General features: G+C 43.7%; 1 protein-coding gene across 1 annotated transcript in view; it reads right to left on the bottom strand.

The window, feature by feature from the left end:
- MTHFD1L (methylenetetrahydrofolate dehydrogenase (NADP+ dependent) 1 like) overlaps positions 1-21,812 on the bottom strand; it is a 336,729-nt gene that overhangs the window by 171,569 nt on the left and 143,348 nt on the right. Inside the window, exon 19 of the mRNA XM_069769141.1 lies at positions 20,568-20,636. Coding sequence (XP_069625242.1) covers positions 20,568-20,636 — 69 coding nt within the window. The remainder of the gene's footprint in view (positions 1-20,567; positions 20,637-21,812) is intronic.

The raw sequence follows: 21,812 nt of genomic DNA on the forward strand, positions 1-21,812 counted from the left end.
CAAAAATCGCTGCACACATGCTGCGGAAAAACTGCACGGAAACGCAGCGGTTTACATTCCGCAGCATGTCACTTCTTTGTGCGGATTCCGCAGCGGTTTTACAACTGCTCCAATAGAAAATCGCAATTGTAAAACCGCAGTGAAATGTGCAGAAAAAACGCGGTAAATCCGCCATAAATCCGCAGCGGTTTAGCACTGCGGATTTATCAAATCCGCAGCGGAAAAATCCGCAGAGGACCAGAATACGTGTGCACATACCGAAACCCTAACCCTAGCCCTACCCCTACCCCTACCCCTAACCCTACCCCTAACCCTACCCCTAACCCTACCCCTAACCCTACCCCTAACCCTACCCCTACCCCTAACCCTAACCCTAACCCTAACCCTATTCTAACATTAGTGGGAAAAAAAAATTTATTTATTTTTTTATTGTCCCTACCTATGGGGGTGACAAAGGGGGGGGGTCATTTATTATTTTTTTTATTTTGATCACTGAGATAGATTATATCTCAGTGATCAAAATGCACTTTGGAACGAATCTGCCGGCCGGCAGATTCGGCGGGCGTACTGCGCATGCGCCCGCCATTTTGGAAGATGGCGGCGCCCAGGGAGAAGACGGACGGGACCCCGGCAGGATCAGTAAGTATGATGGGGTGGGGGGGGACCACGGGGGGGATCGGAGCACGGGGGGGGGAATCAGAGCACGGCAGGCGTGGAACGGAGCACGGGGGGCTGGAACGGAGCACGGGGGGGCTGGAACGGAGCACGGGGGGGTGGAACGGAGCACGGGGGGGTGGATCGGAGTGCAGGGGGGGTGATTGGAGCACGGAGGGGTGATTGGAGCACGGGGGGAGCGGACAAGAGCACGGGGGGGAGCGGAGCACTGGACGGAGGGGAGCCGGAGCAGTGTACCGGCCAGATCGGGGGGCTGGGGGGGCGATCGGTGGGGTGGGGTGGGGGCACACTAGTATTTCCAGCCATGGCCGATGATATTGCAGCATCGGCCATGGCTGGATTGTAATATTTCACCCGTTATAATGGGTGAAATATTACAAATCGCTCTGATTGGCAGTTTCACTTTCAACAGCCAATCAGAGCGATCGTAGCCACGAGGGGGTGAAGCCACCCCCCCTGGGCTAAACTACCACTCCCCCTGTCCCTGCAGATCGGGTGAAATGGGAGTTAACCCTTTCACCCGATCTGCAGGGACGCGATCTTTCCATGACGCCACATAGGCGTCATGGGTCGGATTGGCACCGACTTTCATGACGCCTACGTGGCGTCATGGGTCAGGAAGGGGTTAATAATCGGGCCAGCTCGGCCACCTTGGTCTCTCCATTTTTCTGCAATTCTGGGTTCCATCCTCGTTTCTCTTCAGGACAGGTTGAGTCTTCGGACTGTCCTGGTGTGGATTCTGTGGTGGACAGGTTGCAGCAGATCTGGACTCAGGTAGTGGACAATTTGACCTTGTCCCAGGAGAAGGCTCAGCTTTTCGCTAATCGCAGACGCCGTGTGGGACCCCGACTTCGTGTTGGGGATCTGGTTTGGTTATCTTCTCGTCATATTCCTATGAAGGTTTCCTCTCCTAAGTTTAAACCTCGTTTTATTGGTCCGTATAGGATTTCTGAGATTCTCAATCCGGTTTCTTTTCGTCTGACCCTCCCAGACTCCTTTTCCATACATAATGTATTCCATAGGTCGTTGTTGAGGAGATACGTGGCACCTATGGTTCCATCTGTGGAGCCTCCTGCCCCTGTTTTGGTGGAGGGGGAATTGGAGTATATTGTGGAGAAGATTTTGGATTCTCGTGTCTCTAGACGGAAACTCCAGTATCTGGTCAAATGGAAGGGTTATGCTCAGGAAGATAATTCCTGGGTTTTTGCCTCTGATGTCCATGCCCCAGATCTTGTTCGTGCCTTTCATGTGGCTCATCCTGGTCGGCCTGGGGGTTCTGGTGAGGGTTCGGTGACCCCTCCTCAAGGGGGGGGTACTGTTGTGAATTCTGTGGCTGAGTTCACTTCTGTGGTCACAAGTGGTATTGCAGTCTCTGGGCTTCCTCCCTCAGGTGTTTTGGTGAGCTCGTTGGCTGCCTTGCTATTTAGCTCCACCTGAGTCTGTCTTCCTTGCTCCTTGTCAATGTTCCAGTGTTGGATCTGAGCTACTGCATCTTTCCTTGGCCTGCTGCTCTGCTAGATAAGTGCTTCTAGTTTGTTTTCTGTTTTTTCTGTCCAGCTTGCTATTAACTTTTGCTGGAAGCTCTGAGAAGCAAAGGGGTGCACCGCCGTGCTATTAGTTCGGCACGGTGGGTCTTTTTGCCCCTTTGCGTGGTTTTCGTTTTAGGGTTTTTTGTAGACTGCATAGTTCTCTTTGCTATCCTCGCTCTGTCTAGAATATCGGGCCTCACTTTGCTGAATCTATTTCATTCCTACGTTTGTCTTTTCATCTTGCTAACAGTCATTATATGTGGGGGGCTGCCTGTTCCTTTGGGGTATTTCTCTGAGGTAAGTCAGGCTTGTATTTCTATCTTCAGGCTAGTCAGCTCCTCAGGCAGTGCCGAGTTGCATAGGTAGTGATAGGCGCAATCCACTGCTGCTTATAGTTGTGTGAGGATAGATCAGGTACTGCAGTCTACAGAGATTCCACGTCTCAGAGCTCGTCCTATTGTTTTTGGTTATTGCCAGATCTCTGTATGTGCGCTGATTACTGCACGCTGTGTTGCCTGATTGCCAGCCATAACATTACAGCCAATGAAAACCTAAAAGTCATTATCTCAGTAAATTAGAATACTTTATAACACCAACTTGAAAAATAATTTTAAAACCTGAAAATGTTGGACTACTGAAATGTATGTTCAGTAAATGCACTCAATACTTGGTCGGGGCTCCTTTTGCAACAATTACTGCATCTGCTGAGGTGTTATGGAAGCCCAGGTTGCTTTGATAGTAGCATTCAGCTAGTCTGCATTGCTGGGTCTGGTGTCTCATCTTCCTATTGACAATACCCCATAGATTCTCTATGGGGTTAAGGTCAGACGATTTTGCTGGCCAATCAAGCACAGTGATGCTGTTTTTAAAGGGCCACTGTCACCCCCCTCCAGCCGTTATGAACTAAAAGAGCCACCTTGTGCAGCAGTAATGCTGCATTCTAACAAGTTGGCTTTTTTAGTTTTGTGTTCAGGTATTACTAAAATAAAGCGCTTTGAAACTTTGCAAAAATACCCATCTTTGTCCACGGAGGCGGGTCCTCAATCCCCAGCTTGAACGGTACTCTGCTGTCACTCACATCTTCAGGGGCTTTCGGCACCGCCCCCTCCGCGCTGTTTTCTCTTCAAATCCGGCGCCTGCGCTGTGTAAATCTTTGTGGGGCAGGCGCAGTAAGCAATGGCGGTCTGACGTCCCAGCCAGGCTTGGAGACTGCGCCTGTGCTGGCAATGCGGCCACCCATCTTAGTAATCCCTGCCCCACACTGTGTTATGCATTATGCACAGTGCGGGGCTAGGATTCCTGGGCATGCGCACTGCGTGTGTCAGACTGTCACCCAGGTCCCCCGCCTTACAGCCTCTGTCTATTCAGCTGATCGTGCCTCCTCCTCATAGCAATTGCCGGGACGATCAGCTGAATAGACAGAGGCTTACTGCGCCTGCCCCACAAAGATTTACACAGCGCAGGCGCCAGATTTGAAGAGAAAACAGCCCGGAGGGGGCGGCGCCGAAAGCCCCTGAAGATGTGAGTGATGGCAGAGTACCGTTCAAGCTGGGGATTGAGGACCCGCCTCCGTGGACAAAGATAGGTATTTTTGCAAAGTTTCAAAGCGCTTTATTTTAGTAATACCTGAGCACAAAACTAAAAGAGCCACCTTGTTAGAATGCAGCATTACTGCTGCACAAGGTGTCTCTTTTAGTTTATAACGGCTGGAGGTGGGTGACAGTGGCCCTTTAAACCAGGTAATTTTGGCAGCGTGGACAGGTGCCAAGTCCTGCTGGAAAATGAAATTTCCATCTCCAGAAAGCTTGTCAGCAGAGGGAAGCATGGAGTGCTCTACAATTTACTGGTAGACGACTGCGCTGAATTTGGTCTTGATAAAACACAGTGGACCTACACCACTTGGCTTCCCAAACCATCACTGATTGTGTAAACTTCAAACTTAGACCTCAAGCAGTTTGGATTGTATGCCTCTCCACTCTTCCTCCACACTCTGTGACCTTGATTTCCAAATGAAATGCAAAATTTACTTTCATCTAAAAACAACACCTTGGACCACTGAGCAACAGTCCAGTTCTTTTTCTCCTTGGCCCAGGTAAGACGCTTCTGGCATTGTCTAGTGGTTTTTGGTTAATTTTTCTAATTTACTGAGATAATGACTTGGGTTTTCATTGGCTGTAACTTGTAAGCCATAATTATCAACATTAACAGAAATAAACACTTGAAATAGATCACTCTGTTTATAATGGCTCTATATAATATGTCACGGTTCACGGGGAGGATAGCTTCATCATCCCCACCACTCACACCAGTTTTTCATGAACCGGGGTTGTTTGGTTGCCCCTGGTTCTTTTTGAAGGGGATTTATCTATATAGCACTTCCCAAATCCAGTTTTGGAACTTGCAGCTCTCTGGTTCCCCCCTTACCCTTAGGTCAGACAGGGCACTGCACCTAGGATAATTAGTCGCCAAAAAGACTGCCTTACTTTGTACTGGCTAATGGGCACACTGCAGCGAGGGCGATATAACTATTCCCACTTAGGCGGGAACAATAATTATCAACGCCGCCGGTCGCTACAAAGGCTCCCAAATGAACAGTACAAATCCCGCTGCCACCAGATCCGATTTCTTAATTATTAACGGCTCCAGAGCAAACCCAGATTAGTAGCGTAGTTCACTACAGAGGACGCGACCATACGTTATAGAGCAAGGAGGGACAAAGCTAGTAATTTTATATTTTACTCCAAAAAAAGGTAGGTTTTTACAGAAGTATAAAAAGATATCAAAGACGACAAGTGTCGTATGTACAGCACAATTACAAATAAAATGGGAATAAAGTTGAAGAGAACATTATATTTCGTTCAGATCATTTCATCTCCTGGCTGCCCATGTCCTCAGTCCACAGCCTCTCACCTAGCCAAATCAGTTCTCATGCTTCGCACTGACGAGGGCCAACAGCCCGAAACACTGTCTGCGAATTGAGATACTGATTTGGCTTTTATCCTAAGTCGTATTGCAAGACTCGTTAAAGGGTTGACTGTGACTTGTAGGATCGCTACTTCCAATAGGTGGCGTTATAGAGTTCAAGTCCTTTTTCTCTGAATAGGTAATATGCATATCTATATAATATATGAGTTCCAGTTTTTGTATTGAAGAATTGAAGTAAATTAACTTTGTGATATTCTAATTTAGTGAGAAGCGCCTGTACAAGTCATATCATCGATTCAATAGCACTAAACACAATGACGCCTTAACTTCTACTGTTCTTCAGCACAGTGATTACTCAGTGGTAAACAAGACATGATACTATCAAGTCCACTTAGGCCTCTTTCACACTTTCGTTTTTAGCCATTCTCAATCCGTCGTTTTCGCAAAAAAACGGATCCTGCAAATGTGCCCGCAGGATGCGTTTTTTTGCCATTCACTTTTATTGACGACGGATTGCGACGAATAAGCACACGTCGCATCCGTCGTGCAACGGATGCGTCGTGATTTTGCGGCCCGTGGTGACAAAAAAACGTTCAATGTAACCTTTTTTTTACGTCAGTTGATACCACCATTTCCAACCATGCATGCGTGGCCGGAACTCCGCCCCCTCCTCCCCGAAATTCATAATGGGCAGAGGATGCTTCTGAAAACTGCATCCGCTGCCCACGTTGTGGACTATTTGCACAACGTCCGTCAGTACGTTGGGCCGATGGTTTGCGACGGCCCCGTACCGACGGAAATGTGAAAGAGGCCTTAGTCCAAAGGAGCTGATTTTAATGAAAGAGGATGATGAAATCTTAAAAACGTTTTTTCTCCATTAATGCAGAGAAGGGTATTCACTTACATAACTCTTAATTTCCTAGAACAAAATGTTATACAAGTTACTTGAAGTTATTGTAGCCATCAAATGTTCCTGCTAAATCCAGGAAGTATGATATTTATGCAACACATTTACAGCTAAACGGCTTGCGATTTCTGGAAGCTGATTTTTTATTTTCTTAAAGGAAAATGAAGAGAAATGTTCCTTTTCTTTTCCTGATATTTTACATAGAATTCAGTGGGCGCTGAATGGCTACAGCCTTCATACTTGCGTCAGAACTGTTCCATCCATTTGACAGAACTATGAATGCCGCAGCCCATCAGCAACCGTTGATTGGTCTGGTAATATAAATGTTGTTACTTTTGTTATATGGGTTACTTAGCGGAGTATTCCCATTTCCAAAATCTAAGTATGCACAATCAGCTGAAATAAAACGCTGCCATCTTTGCCCCCCAAAACCAGGCAGGAATGCCAAGGGGTCTACAGTACCTGCGGGCAGCATGAAGAAGCATCACGGGCCACATGCAGCTTGCAGGGTAAGGCATGATGTAAAGCATGCAGTCACTAGACTTTGGAGCAGTGGCTACCTGTTCAGTGGAGCGAATAATTCATCTTAAATATGTTGTAGTCCGATTCACAAGCCTGGGCTTGGTGAAGGACTGAGTAACGTGACCTGCATGATTGCATTTCCCTCCACCCCAATCCCTTGCATCGGCAAATGCTGTGAATGGACAGTTAAATATATATCTGGGGGATAATGGACTATGGCTTAAACAAACACCACACCAACAGTGAATTTGTTGCTACAACCAAGTGGTGATCAGTGATGCATATCACAGATAACGTGTGTTCAATTAGTGGTCAGGTTTTTTTTCTTTTTCTAATCCTGTAGTCACTGCCACACATCACTGATCAGTCACCTGAAGTGTTAAACTCCTGGAATGGATTTGAATACTTTGCAGGATACTGAGAGCAATAATAATAATCTTTATTTATATAGCGCCAACATATTCCGCAGCGCTTTACAGTTTAACAGCTTCAATGACAAGTCATAAGTAACAATGTTAACAATACAATAATTAAAGCAACACAAGACGACCCTAATCGTGAGAGCTTACAATCTACAATGAGGTGGGGGAGATACAAGGTACAGGTGTGTATTTACAATGATGTATTTACAATGATGGCCCAGCCATCTTCAGGGAGTGGGGGATAGTTGGAAGTAGTGAATGGGCTACACGCAAGCAAAATAACTGATTAGGGAACGTGATAGGCCGCTCTGAACAAATGTGTTTTGAGGGAGCACCTAAAACTATGCAAATTATGGATGGTCCTAATTTCTTTGGGTAGAGCATTCCAGAGGATTGGCGCAGCGCGGGAGAAGTCTTGGAGTCGGGAGTGGGAGGTACGGATTAGTGCAGAGGTTAGTCGAAAGTCATTTGCAGAGCGCAGAGGTTGGTTAGGCCAATAGACAGAAACGAGGGAGGAGATGTATGGGGGTGCCGCACTGTGAAGAGCTTTGTGGTTGAGAACAAGTACTTTGAATTGTATCCTGTAATGAATGGGCAGCCAGTGTAACGACTGGCGAAGAGCGGACGCGTCCGAGTAATGATTAGCTAGATGGGCGACTCTGGCTGCTGCATTAAGGATAGACTGGAGAGGGGAAAGTTGCGTGAGGGCTAGGTCAATTAATAGCAATGAAACTTGGCCGTGTTATTAGTCCTTCTCTACATATCTCCTTCTCTATATAGGCCCTTGAAAGTGAATAGGCCCCTAAATAAATAGTTTTCGTAAATATCCTTGAAAAATTGTTGTTAAACCTTTAACCATTCTAACATCCTAAAGTAGACGAATAGTAAATATTTTGTTTATATGGAAATAAAATTTCAAACGTTTCAAAATTACTACTTTTTACAATTTTTGACAAACTTCAGAAATAGAAATAAAAATGCATATTGCAAAAAATAGAAACGTAAATATACCACTATCAAAGTACAACGAGTCAAATAAAAAAAAAATCTAAAAGTTATTACTTTTGGAAAATGGAGCATGGCGACTAATCCCAAGACTGGCTGCTCTAGGATTTTTTTTTTTTTTTTTTTAAACCAAAATTAAATTCATACTGTCACATTTTCTTCATATTTCCACTGAATCAATATATCAAATGAACTGTAAATATCCCTAAATTTTCCATCTGATGGCACATTCACTGTAAAGTCATGTCCATCTGTCACCGCTACTTATTCATTCACATAGTTATCTACAAGAATGTATAAATGTGGTTAATCGTCACTATGCTCGGCCTGAGTTACGACAGTCTCCTGCCATCAACATCTGTGAAAACATGACCCGTCTTTTCATTACTGTAGTATAAACTGATACAGAATATTCTAGGAAAGTTCCCATGTACTAACTATCCCTTTTTCTGGCTATAGGGGCTGGAAAGAAAAGAAAAAGAAAAAACAGACCATGAGATAGGAAGAGAGTCTGTATCCGGCAGCTTCCTATCAGCACAAGTACAAAATGCCAATGGAACCGACGTGATAATATTAAATACTACAAAGATCAAAAGTCATAAGCAGCACTTAAAGGCTACAAACCCAAGAAACAAAAGCTGGACTGTGTCCAAAGTCCTTCAATATCACATCACACATAATAAAACACCACATATCCCAGAGATTGTAACCTCAATAGAAAATGATAACTACTTCCCGGTAAATGGTTGTTCCTGAAATCCATGACAGCACCTGAGAGAGAGTGGGATCCGCACCCAAATTGTAATCATTATTCTGGTTATTAATTATACATTCACTCAAGTCCATTCTTCATTGTGGGAAGAGAAGATTGAGAACTATCACCAACCGTAAGGCTACTTTCACACTTGTGTTGTTTGGCGTACGTCGCAATGTGTCGTTTTGGAGAAAAAACGCATCCTGCAAAGTTGCCAGCAGGATGCGTTTTTTCTCCATTGACTTGCATTAGCGACGCATTGGGACGTATGGCCACACGTCGCATCTGCGTCGTGTTTTTGGCGGACGCGCCGCACAAAAAACGTTCAATGTAACATTTTTTTGTGCGTCGTGTCCGCCATTTTAGACCGCGCATGCGCGGCTGAAACTCCGCCCCCTCCTCCCCAATCATTGCAATGGGCAGCGGATGCGTTGTAAAACTGCATCCGCTGCCCACGTTGTGCTACATTTTACACACTGTCCGTCAGTACGTCTGGCCGACGCAAGTGTGAAAGTAGCCTAAGCCATAGGTGGGGAACAAATACGGATTCGGTCATGGGTTTCAGGAAACTATTTACCGGTAAGTACCGTAATTATCATTTTTCCTTCACCCATTAGATGATTACCAAGGAATCCTCTGATAGGGAGAGAGCATGACTAAGATCTTACGCCTGTAGAAAATTCCAAAGAATATCGTAGTTCAATGGATAGTGCTTCAAGAAGGAAGATTGTGAACATTTTAGAGATCTTTGGTGCTCAAAAAAACTAATGAAAAAACCCATCAAGAGTAAAAAAGGACACTAGCACCCCCCCTTCCCCCAAGAGGGTCTATATTTATACACTTAACTTATATGGATGGTTGGTTATGTTGCTAGACATTCTGTACTTGTTAAATCACCTAACCAACAAATAAAAGTATGTAGGAACTGGTACTAAGCTTTGCATGTTTTGACCCTGCAACTACTTAAAATATTAGGTAACATCAAACCCAATATTGTTGACATTCTCCATTGAAGTAAGGCTCCCCCCTAAGGGCTCTTTTCCATTTGCGAGAAACACGACCGTGTCTCGCATGTGAAAACCAAGCTCTGGCGCCGGCACTTGGGAGTGGAGCGTGCGGCTCCATGTGTTGCTATGCGGCCGCACGCTCTGCTCTGGAGTGCTGATGCCAGAGCTTGGTTTTCACATGCGAGACGCGGTCGTGTTTCTCGCTAGTGGAAACAAGCCCTAAGGCCAAGATCTGGAACATAAACTCTTATGCTGCTAATGATCACCTATTGTTTCAAAATATCTACCCCACTTTATGCTATCAAGTGTAGATTGAGCATCCCAAAATACCAAAGGAGTTCCAGAAACCAGAAGAAATATTTACTACTTTATTATAATCCGACTAACCATTTCTTTTTTTTGTGTGTGTCCCTAAGGATGCAATGTTAAGTCCTGCTAAAATTATAATTTCCATCTTGGAGAGTTTCCGTTTACTGCATCCTAGACAAGTACCTAAGGGCTGGTACAACTAGAACAGGCAAATAAAGAGTTCTGAGCTATTCAATATAAAGAAGAACCACGACCAAACATTAATTTAGGGATGATATAATTTATCCTCTTCTCTATAATGGCATCAATTCAGCAACTTAAATGAATGCTAATAATACAATCCAACAAATACCGTATATACTCGAGTACAGTGGGGCAAAAAAGTATTTAGTCAGTCAGCAATAGTGCAAGTTCCACTACTTAAAAAGATGAGAGGCGTCTGTAATTTACATCATAGATAGACCTCAACTATGGGAGACAAACTGAGAAAAAAAAATCCAGAAAATCACATTGTCTGTTTTTTTATCATTTTTTTTTTTGCATTTTATGGTGGAAAATAAGTATTTGGTCAGAAACAAACAATCAAGATTTCTGGCTCTCACAGACCTGTAACTTCTTCTTTAAGAGTCTCCTCTTTCCTCCACTCATTACCTGTAGTAATGGCACCTGTTTAAACTTGTTATCAGTATAAAAAGACACCTGTGCACACCCTCAAACAGTCTGACTCCAAACTCCACTATGGTGAAGACCAAAGAGCTGTCAAAGGACACCAGAAACAAAATTGTAGCCCTGCACCAGGCTGGGAAGACTGAATCTGCAATAGCCAACCAGCTTGGAGTGAAGAAATCAACAGTGGGAGCAATAATTAGAAAATGGAAGACATACAAGACCACTGATAATCTCCCTCGATCTGGGGCTCCACGCAAAATCCCACCCCGTGGGGTCAGAATGATCACAAGAACGGTGAGCAAAAATCCCAGAACCACGCGGGGGGACCTAGTGAATGAACTGCAGAGAGCTGGGACCAATGTAACAAGGCCTACCATAAGTAACACACTACGCCACCATGGACTCAGATCCTGCAGTGCCAGACGTGTCCCACTGCTTAAGCCAGTACATGTCCGGGCCTGTCTGAAGTTTGCTAGAGAGCATTTGGATGATCCAGAGGAGTTTTGGGAGAATGTCCTATGGTCTGATGAAACCAAACTGGAACTGTTTGGTAGAAACACAAATTGTCGTGTTTGGAGGAAAAAGAATACTGAGTTGCATCCATCAAACACCATACATACTGTAAAGCATGGTGGTGGAAACATCATGCTTTGGGGCTGTTTCTCTGCAAAGGGGCCAGGACGACTGATCCGGGTACATGAAAGAATGAATGGGGCCATGTATCGTGAGATTTTGAGTGCAAATCTCCTTCCATCAGCAAGGGCATTGAAGATGAAACGTGGCTGGGTCTTTCAACATGACAATGATCCAAAGCACACCGCCAGGGCAACGAAGGAGTGGCTTCGTAAGAAGCATTTCAAGGTCCTGGAGTGGCCTAGCCAGTCTCCAGATCTCAACCCTATAGAAAACCTTTGGAGGGAGTTGAAAGTCCGTGTTGCCAAGCGAAAAGCCAAAAACATCACTGCTCTAGAGGAGATCTGCATGGAGGAATGGGCCAACATACCAACAACAGTGTGTGGCAACCTTGTGAAGACTTACAGAAAACGTTTGACCTCTGTCATTGCCAACAAAGGATATATTACAAAGTATTGAGATGAAATTTTGTTTCTGACCAAATACTTATTTTCCACCATAATATGTAAATAAAATGTTAAAAAAACAGACAATGTGATTTTCTGGATTTTTTTTTCTCAGTTTGTCTCCCATAGTTGAGGTCTACCTATGATGTAAATTACAGACGCCTCTCATCTTTTTAAGTGGTGGAACTTGCACTATTGCTGACTGACTAAATACTTTTTTGCCCCACTGTATAAGCTGACCCGAGTCCAAAAAACTGGGAAAACTTAATGACTCGAGTATAAGCCTAGGGTGAGAAATGCAGCAGCTACCGGCAAATGTCAAAAGTAAAAATAGATACCAATAAAAGTAAAATTAATTGAGACATCAGTAGGTTAAGTGTTTTTGAATATCCATATTGAATCAGGAGCCCCATATAATGCTCCAGAAAGTTTGATGGGCCCTATTAGATGCTCCATATTAAAATATGTCCCATATAATCCTGCATAAAGGGTAATAAGGGCCCCATAAGATGATCCATAGAGATATTTGCCCTATATAGTGCTGCACAAACGTTATGGCCCCATAAAATGCTCCATACAGATAATTGCCCCATATAATGCTGCACAAGCGCTATGGCCCCATAAGATGCTCCGCACAGCCACTTGCCCCATATAGTGCTGCACAAGTGTTATGGCCCCATTATAGTGCTCCGTACAGCCACTTGCCCCATATAGTGCTGCACAAGCGTTATGGCCCCATAAGATGCTCCGCACAGTCACTTGGCCCTTATAATGCTGCACAAGTGTTATGGCCCCATAAGATGCTCTGCACAGTCACTTGCCCCATATGCTGTGGCTGCCATAAAAAAAAAAAAAAAAAAAAAAAAAAAATCACATACTCACTTCTCTTCGCTCAGGACCCCGGCACTGTCACCTGCTCCTCGTGCGGCTCAGTCTTCGGCACTGACGCTCAGCAGAGGGCGCATACTGACTACGTCACCGCGCCCTCTCACCTGAGCGTCACTGCTGAAGACAGAGCGACACCCGGACCGAGGAGCAGGTGACTATCGCGCAGCGCAGCACTCCCCCCCCCCCCCCCCCCATATACTTACCTGGTCCTGGCGCTGCGTCCCTGCTTCTTCCCCGGCGCTGCATCTTCTTCCTGTATTGAGCGGGCAGCGTCACCGCTCATATACAGTAATGAATATGCGGCTCCACCTCTATGGGAGGTGGAGCCGCATATTCATTACTGTATATGAGCGGTGCCATGTGACCGCTCAATACAGGAAGAAGATGCAGCGCTGGAAGAAGCAGGGACTGCAGGAACCGCGCCGGGAGCAGGTAAGTATAAATACACCCCCCCCCCCCCCCCCCATGCCGACCCCCGGGTATAAGCCGAGAGGGGGCCTTTTTTAAGCCCCAAAAAATGGGCTGAAAATCTCGGCTTATACTCGAGTATATACGGTAGATAGGTTTTAAGACACTAATAAAACCAAATGATAACCATCACCTCGGATATACCACTTTTTTTTCTTTTTACCATGAGGCCCCCTTAAAAATAGTCTGGGTGAAATGGTGGATGAGGATGAGGAAAAGGCCAATATGCTAAATAACTTTTTTTTCAACAGTATTTTACACAAGAAAATCCCATGGCAGACAATATGATCAGTGATAACAAAAATTCCACATTAAGTGTCACCTGCTTAACCCAGCAGGAAGTACGTCGGCGTCTAATTATTACTAAAATTGACAAATCTCCGGGCCCGGATGGGATACACCCTCGAGTACTGCAGGAATAAAGTACAGTCATTGATAGACCATTATTTTTAAATCTTCAAAGAGTCCATAATTACAGGGTCTGTACCACAGGACTGGCGTATAGCAAATGTGGTTCCAATATTCAAAAAGGGGACAAAAACTGAACTCGGAAATTATAGGCCAGTAAGCTTAACCTCTACTGTGGGTAAAATCCTGGAGGGCATTCTAAGGGATGCTATACTGGAGTATCTGAAGAGGAATAACCTCATGACCCAATATCAGCACGGGTTTACTAGGGACCGTTCATGTCAGACTAATCTGATCAATTTCTATGAAGAGGTAAGTTCCGGATTGGACCAAGGGAACGCAGTGGACGTAGTGTATATGGACTTTTCAAAAGCTTTTGATACGGTGCAACACAAAAGGTTGATACATAAAATGAGAATAATGGGGATAGGGGAAAATAAGTGTAAGTGGGTTAAGAGCTGGCTCAGGGATAGGAAACAAAGGGTGGTTATTAATGGAACACACTAGGACTGGGTCACAGTTAGCAGTGGGGTACCACAGGGGTCAGTATTGGGCTCTCTTCTTTTTAACATATTTATTAATGACCTTGTAGGGGGCATACAGAGTGGAATTTCAATATTTGCAGATGACACTAAACTCTGCAGGGTAATCAACACAGAGGAGGACAATTTTATATTACAAGATGATTTATGTAAACTAGAAGCTTGGGCTGATAAATGGCAAATGAGCTTTAATGGGCAAATAAAATAATGGGATGCATTAAAAGAGGCATAGATGCTCATGATGAGAACATAATTTTACCTCTATACAAGTCACTAGTTCGACCACAATTAGAATACTGGTCTCCGGTGTATAAGAAAGACATAGCTGAACTAGAGCGGGTGCAGAGAAGAGCGACCAAGGTAATTAGAGGACTGGGGGGGGTCTGCAATACCAAGATAGGTTATTACACTTGGGGCTATTTAATTTGGAAAAACAAAGGCTAAGGGGTGATCTTATTTTAATGTATAAATACATGAGGGGACAGTACAGAGACCTTTCTAATGACCTTTTTACTCGTAGACCTGAGACGGGGACAAGGGGGCATCCTCTACGTCTGGAGGAAAGAAGGTTTAAGCATAATCACAGACGCAGATTCTTTACTGTAAGAGCAGGGAGACTATGGATCTCTCTGCTGTATGATGTTGCAATGAGTGATTACTAAAATTTAAGTGGGGACTGGATGCTTTTCTTGAAAAGTATAATGCTACAGGTTATATATACTAGATTCCTTGATAGGGCATTGATCCAGGGAACCAGTCTGATTGCCGTATGTGCAGTCGGGAAGGAATTTTTTTCCCCAATGTGGAGCTTACCGTTTGCCACATGGGTTTTTTTTTGCCTTCCTCTGGATCAACATGTTAGGGCATGTAAGGTTAGGCTATGGGTTGAACTAGATGGACTTAAAGTCTTCCTCCAACCTTAATAACTATGTTAGTATGACTTTGTCAGTAAGATATAAACCTCACATTGCATTGGTCAATGCTCAGATGGTTTTAAACCAAGCTATTAGTACCCAGTCCCCTCAACCATGTACCTTATGGACATATCATCCTGTTCTTGAGTAATAATCAGAGCGAAAGCATTTGTTTTGACTAGCGAAGAGGTTTCTCCTTCACCACAGGAGTCTGACTGATAATGGGACGTTTTAAGTCATCCATCTATTCCTCTCCTTAAAGGTTTATTGCAGAGTTGCCGTTTTACCACTCTAAAAGCACATTGACTGGATATTTAACTAACTCATCACTTAGTTCAATCTACCAGTTTGATGACTTGGGTATAATGGCTACACCAACTTTATTTCCAAGGAGTAAATTTTCCGACTTCAATCAGGAGGATACAGTCGTCTTGGAATTTTGTCACCAGATCTGGTGTATCCATGTCTGTCATGCAACTTCCAATTAGGAGGATAGTTACCAGATCCATACTAGCGAGTGTAGGTCACACCGCCATTAGGAGGGTAGACTCGTATAGTGCCGCTTGACTTGGCACAATCAAGTTAATTTTTCCACACCATGCGGTGAGGGTAGATTGGGGACATTGAGAGTTTAATCACATAGCATCCACAAGGCCATTTTGTGACTCCAACTAGGAGTCTTAGGCCGGGGTCACACTTACGAGTTCAATGCGAGAAACTTACGCGAGTCTCTTGCATCAAGTCCCGGCATTGCCGCCGCCACTCGGGAAAGGAGCGTTCAGCTGCATAGAAATACATGCAGCCGCACACTTCGGTCCCAAGTGCCAGCGGCAGTGCCACGACTTGATGCGCAAGTTTCTCTTACTGAACTCGCAAGTGTGACCCCGGCCTTAACTGAACTTACAGCGGTTTTATTCAGCTTAGAGCAGCCATGTCTGTCTTTCATCTCCAAACTAAGAGAGTAAACTAAAGAGGGTAATTTAGAGGTTTATCAACTTAAATGCTTAGCAGTCCATCTTAGGACACTAAACTGGGAAGATCAACTGGATGTACACTGGTTGTGTGTTCAGCTTAGTCATGCCTAAGCTACAAATCCCACTAGAAGGTTAACCTGGAACCTAAATGACTTTCCAACTTAATTTCAACAAACTGTGCACACCATAGCTCAGGGTAACTAAATAGTACAGCATAACATTAAGCATATAAGAGCCAGGGACAGTCAAATACCCAGAGTTCAAGTCTAGTGTACCCCTTGACGCGCGTTTCGATTTCTTTCTTACTCAGAAGGGGTGCACCGAGGATTTACTTGAGCTATGGTGTGCGCAATTTGTCCCTGATCTCCCCTAGGAGGTGTGTACTTTACACAATCCTTTATTATATTTCCTACTGGTATTTTCTATCTCTTTATGAGGCATCAGAGACAAAATCCCAGTTGTGTCTGGTTCTTTATTTATGCATCTCGCATCCCTTTGTATGTTTCGATGATTTGCACTACGCACTTTACTTGCTGCTCATGCTCATATCTATCTCACAGAGTTACTTAAATTGCAGTATAGGTTGAAAAAATCTTTCAGGATGTGAAATGTTCTGTATTGAAATTTCCAGAACACAAATCTAGAATACCTTTTGTCCAGTGTTTGCTTTTTCCATCTTCTGTATGGTCTGCTTTCATCTCGATATTTTTTAAAAATGTGATTTAATAAAAATTATTTATTTTGTTACTTTTTTTGGCGGACTTTTTTGTTCTACATAGTTTTTGGTTTGTATACGGTTCTTCGTACTTACAGTTCAGAGCTATTCTGTGCAGTTAAATGCTAATCAGTCCAAATTATGACTCCAAGATCTTAAAGATTTACTTGACTTACAATGATTTTATTTGGCTTATCACAACCATGACCAACTCCAACTTAATGGATAACTGGGGCGTAGATATTTTGTTAAGCTAAAAGGCAACCAGCCCATTTTGAGAATCCCCACAATGGACTTACAATGGTTTCATTCTTATTAGTGCAACCATTTATGCCTCCTGCCAAGAGGACAAACTGGGACATGGGACATAGATGTTAAATGCGGATCAGTTCAATATGCTATTCAAGTAGAAGGGAATGACTGGAAGTATGTTGGACTCACCAGCTACTCTCAAGACTGTATTTAATTAAGGCCCCTCCTTGTAGTTTAATAGAATCACCAGAGACTGACGGTATCATCTGGAAGCCAACCGGACCAATATCAGCAGTATTGCTAGTAAAGGGTAGTAAAGCTTTGAGACAGTAGTGAAAACCGACCTACAAGCCCCAAGTTGTCAGGCTAACCAGGCAAAAGCCACGACCTCCAAAGTTGTACATAGCATTGAAAAGCATACTCCATTGAAGGCCTCATCAAGTCACGCCGTGAGGCAGCCGAAGAAAACCCTAGACCTGAGGTTCCAAGGTTCAACAACTATGAAATAGCCGGAAAACTTTCAGGCAGGCCAAAAACAAGACATAAGGTGGCATGCCAGACACGAGACATAACGCCAAACATAAGTTGGAATGGAAAATATGAGACATGAGGCCAGACAGGAGGTGGCAGGTCAAACACGCAAGACACAAGGCCAGACACTACAGAAATTCGAACACAGGGTCTTTTGACAAGACAGGCGCTTTACTTAACTAGGCCACAGCACCTAAACGAGAAATGCAAGGCTGCAAAGCCACAAGCTGCAGGCCAAGTGCTAGACTGCAGGAGGAGGAAGTGGGAGTTGATTTTTTTATTTTGCACTCTTGGCTTCCTGTCCAGTGAAAGGTGCGGATCCCAATCTCTCCAGCTGCTTATAAAAATAAGCTCTGGAGGCAAATTCTCATGGAGATTTTAACTCATTTATAGATATAAAGAAAACTGTGGATTACTCTTTGACAAAGCCACTGGCAGAGTACAGGAGGGGAGATGTGTGTCACTAAGGTTATTTGCTTCAGTGATATGAACCTAGGAAAATGCTCCAGCACACTAAAGGTACTGTCACACTAAGCGACGCTGCAGCGATACCGACAACGATCCGGATCGCTGCAGCGTCGCTGTTTGGTCGCTGGAGAGCTGTCACACAGACAGCTCTCCAGCGACCAATGATGCCGGTAACCAGGGTAAACATCGGGTTACTAAGCGCAGGGCCGCGCTTAGTAACCCGATGTTTACCCTGGTTACCATCGTTAAAGTAAAAAAACAACCACTACATACTTACCTACCGCTGTCTGTCCCCAGCGCTGTGCTTCTCTGCTCTGGCTGTGAGCGCCGGGCAGCCGGAAAGCAGAGCGGTGACGTCACCGCTCTGCTTTCCGGCCGCTGTGCTCACAGCCAGAGCAGAGAAGCACAGCGCCGGGGACAGACAGCGGTAGGTAAGTATGTAGTGGTTGGTTTTTTTACTTTAACGATGGTAACCAGGGTAAACATTGGGTTACTAAGCGCGGCCCTGCGCTTAGTAACCCGATGTTTACCCTGGTTACCAGCGAAGACATCGCTGAATCGGCGTCACACACGCCGATTCAGCGATGTCAGCGGGAGATCCAGCGACGAAACAAAGTTCTGGACTTTCTTCCCCGACCAACGACATCACAGCAGGGGCCTGATCGCTGCTGCCTGTCACACTGGACGATATTGCTAGCCAGGACACTGCAACGTCACGGATCGCTAGCGATATCGTCTAGTGTGACGGTACCTTAAGTACTGAGAGGGATTAACCAGTCATGTTAAGGGCTAGGTTTAATGAACAGCTGAAGAGTGGATGAGAGGGAGTTCAACATATCTCCAATCCGGGTGGAGTCGAGAAGGTAAATACATAGCCTTCTGGCTCATTCAGTGGTTGGGTGTACATGGAGAGGAGAGCTTCAAAGCTGTGTTTCGTGATAAGGAAAGCTGACCTTTTTTTTTTAATGTTTGTTCCTGAGTGGGTGGATCCCCACAGCAACACAGACTGTGCTATATGTTATGTTTTGGTTTCCAGTTAGGCCAAAAAGGCAAAAGTTTATTTTTGTAAGTCTGCACTGGTTTATGCAGTAAGTTTAATGAACCAGTGGAAGATTTAAATGGACAGCGTTCCTGTGTCTACTTGTATGCGCATCCAAGTGAGCCGATCTACCACATTGGAATAAAAAAATAAGATTACAGATATCAAAGTAGCATTTTATTCAACTTTTTATGACCTATGTTTTCATATAGACTGCTTAAGAGAATGATCCAACCGACAGATCACCTTTAAAGAGTAATATTTTTATGTGTATTATTGATTAATATTAATGAAATAAAAATGAACACATCTTTGTACTATACCTTAAGGAGAGAAAGAAAACAAAAAAAGATGATCAGAAGGCCAAAATAATTGCAAAATACCAAATTTTATTTAATTACAACCGTATAAAAGCATATGATCATGGTGTAACATATAGGGAAGCAGGTGCTGGCATCATTCCCCCCTATGGTTTGGAGCAGGTAATTATGCAGAGATTGGTCAGCTATGATGGGGCTTTTTAGCCATATGTGCTACCAACTGTGGGGACATTGGGTATACTCTGGATAGCGGATGTACTTTATAGGAGATCTGCAGCACAGATATATATTCCATATAGCTAAGTGAGTTCTCCCTGGGGGCAGTAGTTCGGGCTAGGTGTATATATAGTTATTTATTTCTTGTTACCCTGTTTGAGGTTTGCCTGCACTGTCCCATGTTACGATCTTTCGTTGCCATATATATCCTGCGGGTGTGCGTAGTATGTAGGATGGTATTTTATGGGTGTTTTTTTCCCTATATGTTACACCATGATCATATGCTTTTATACGGTTGTAATGAAATAAAATTTGGTATTTTGCATATATTTTGGCCTTCTGATCATCTTTTTTTGTTTTCTATGTAGTAATTGATGATAGGCTCTACTGTCCTATTATTCCTAACATGGTATATGAGTTGGCACTTATTGATTGAGTCTGAATTATTGTGTTACCATGTTTTTGTGTCATATTCACCTTTGCTTAAGCAGAGAAATTAGCCTCTTTCAACTCCTGGATTGATCTTTCATTCTCACTTCATGTATAATGTGTGTTCAGTGAAGACATTGTCTCATTACTGAGATAGGAGATGACAGATGGTGCTTGTAAAATTTTATGGACAGGGGAGGAGCTAGAGGCAGACCGACATTTTAGAGAAAGCGCTCCTGACATTACAGTTCTCCATAGGACTATGAGCACCAATGGTCGTTACCATCTCCAGAATGGGAAAAGCTGTATTCACTGAAGACATTTTTAACTGTCAATTGAGAATTTTAAGACTAAATGAAAGTCCAGGAGGAGAAAGAATCCGATTTTGCTAATAAAATATCATATATAACCGTTAATTTTCATGTGTATTATTGATTTATGAAATAAATAATAATGTAGTTTAAGTTTTGTACAAATCATAGTAATGACAATCACCCCCTTTCTCCATTACACTGTCACTTTTCTTAAAGCAACAAAACCAATGTAACTATTAAAATGCTGAAAAAACACAAACTTGCTTGTATGCAAGGAATCGGTTACCTCCAATGTCTGCATCAGGGTTGGCTTTATGGCATCTTTCATCAGAACAGTCAAAGCACCTGTAATGCCCTAAGAACATAGGACAAAAAAAATATTGAAATTAACAGAGCATTGGATCCCAACTTAATTTTCAAGGTGATGACAAATTAATAGCTTGATTTTGGGGTGACCTGGTTGTTCATCAGTGAACAAAACAGTATATACACTATATTGATTAAAGTCTAAATATACATACCGGTATATAAATGGGCATATCCGCTTTTAATTGCATTGCACATCATGATGTTATCACTACAAACAGAGCAGCCTGATAACTAGCAGGCACACTGAGCACGATTCCGGGGAAGCCGACACTCCATCCTTGCTATTGATAAAACATAATGCTGAACTGTTAGAACCTTTAGTTTAATTCTGTTTTATTGATGAAATCCTTCCTGAAATTACTGACCTAATTGTACAATGCTATAAAATGCATGGAGGTCAGTGCAGGTGAATATTTAGCAGTCAAGTTTATAGACTTCCTTTGGCCGGCCCCATTAGTGATTATACGCAAAAACCCACACATTATACTCGCCCTTCTGCATCGGCACAGCGTCGTACCAGCGATGTCTCCCGATGCTTGTCTGAAGGTACCTATACATGTTACGAGAGCACTCCAGCCTGTTATCAGCAGCTGCTAATAAGCGCTCATACTTGTCCAAGGAAAGTGAGGGTGCAGGTCATTATCAGCCACTGACTGTTCTGCCATGGGAGCGCTGCAGACTGTTACCCGTGCTTTATTGGCCGACATTGCTGGAACGGTGCCAGTGTAGAATGGTGAGTATAAGTTACATGGGAGTGATGCAGCATTTTGTAAGTCGAAGTCCAAGAAGTGGGCAATCCATTTGAGCCAGATGTGCCACATGTGGTTGCTCTGCAAATATTTTTAAACTAGAAATGCCAATGTCTCTTTTGCTCCCAATTTACACTAATGAATTGCAGTTTTACAGCAACCTGAGAACAAGTAAAGCAGGAAATGCACATAAGAATAAAAAATGTATTTGACTCTACTAACTCAATGACAAATACATAAGGAATTCTTCTAGTGCGGTATGATAACTCATTTAAATACACCTTTTCACCTGCTCGTTTTCCCTCCATCTCCTTCCTTTTCAGGCCCTATGAAGCCAGGGCTGTCAATCAAAGAGCGAGGGTGGAGATTGTGAGAAAACAAGCAGGTGTGAAGGTGCATTTAAATGATTGTCA

Source organism: Ranitomeya imitator, chromosome 5, assembly GCF_032444005.1.
Source record: "Ranitomeya imitator isolate aRanImi1 chromosome 5, aRanImi1.pri, whole genome shotgun sequence".
NCBI classification, from domain to species: domain Eukaryota; kingdom Metazoa; phylum Chordata; class Amphibia; order Anura; family Dendrobatidae; genus Ranitomeya; species Ranitomeya imitator.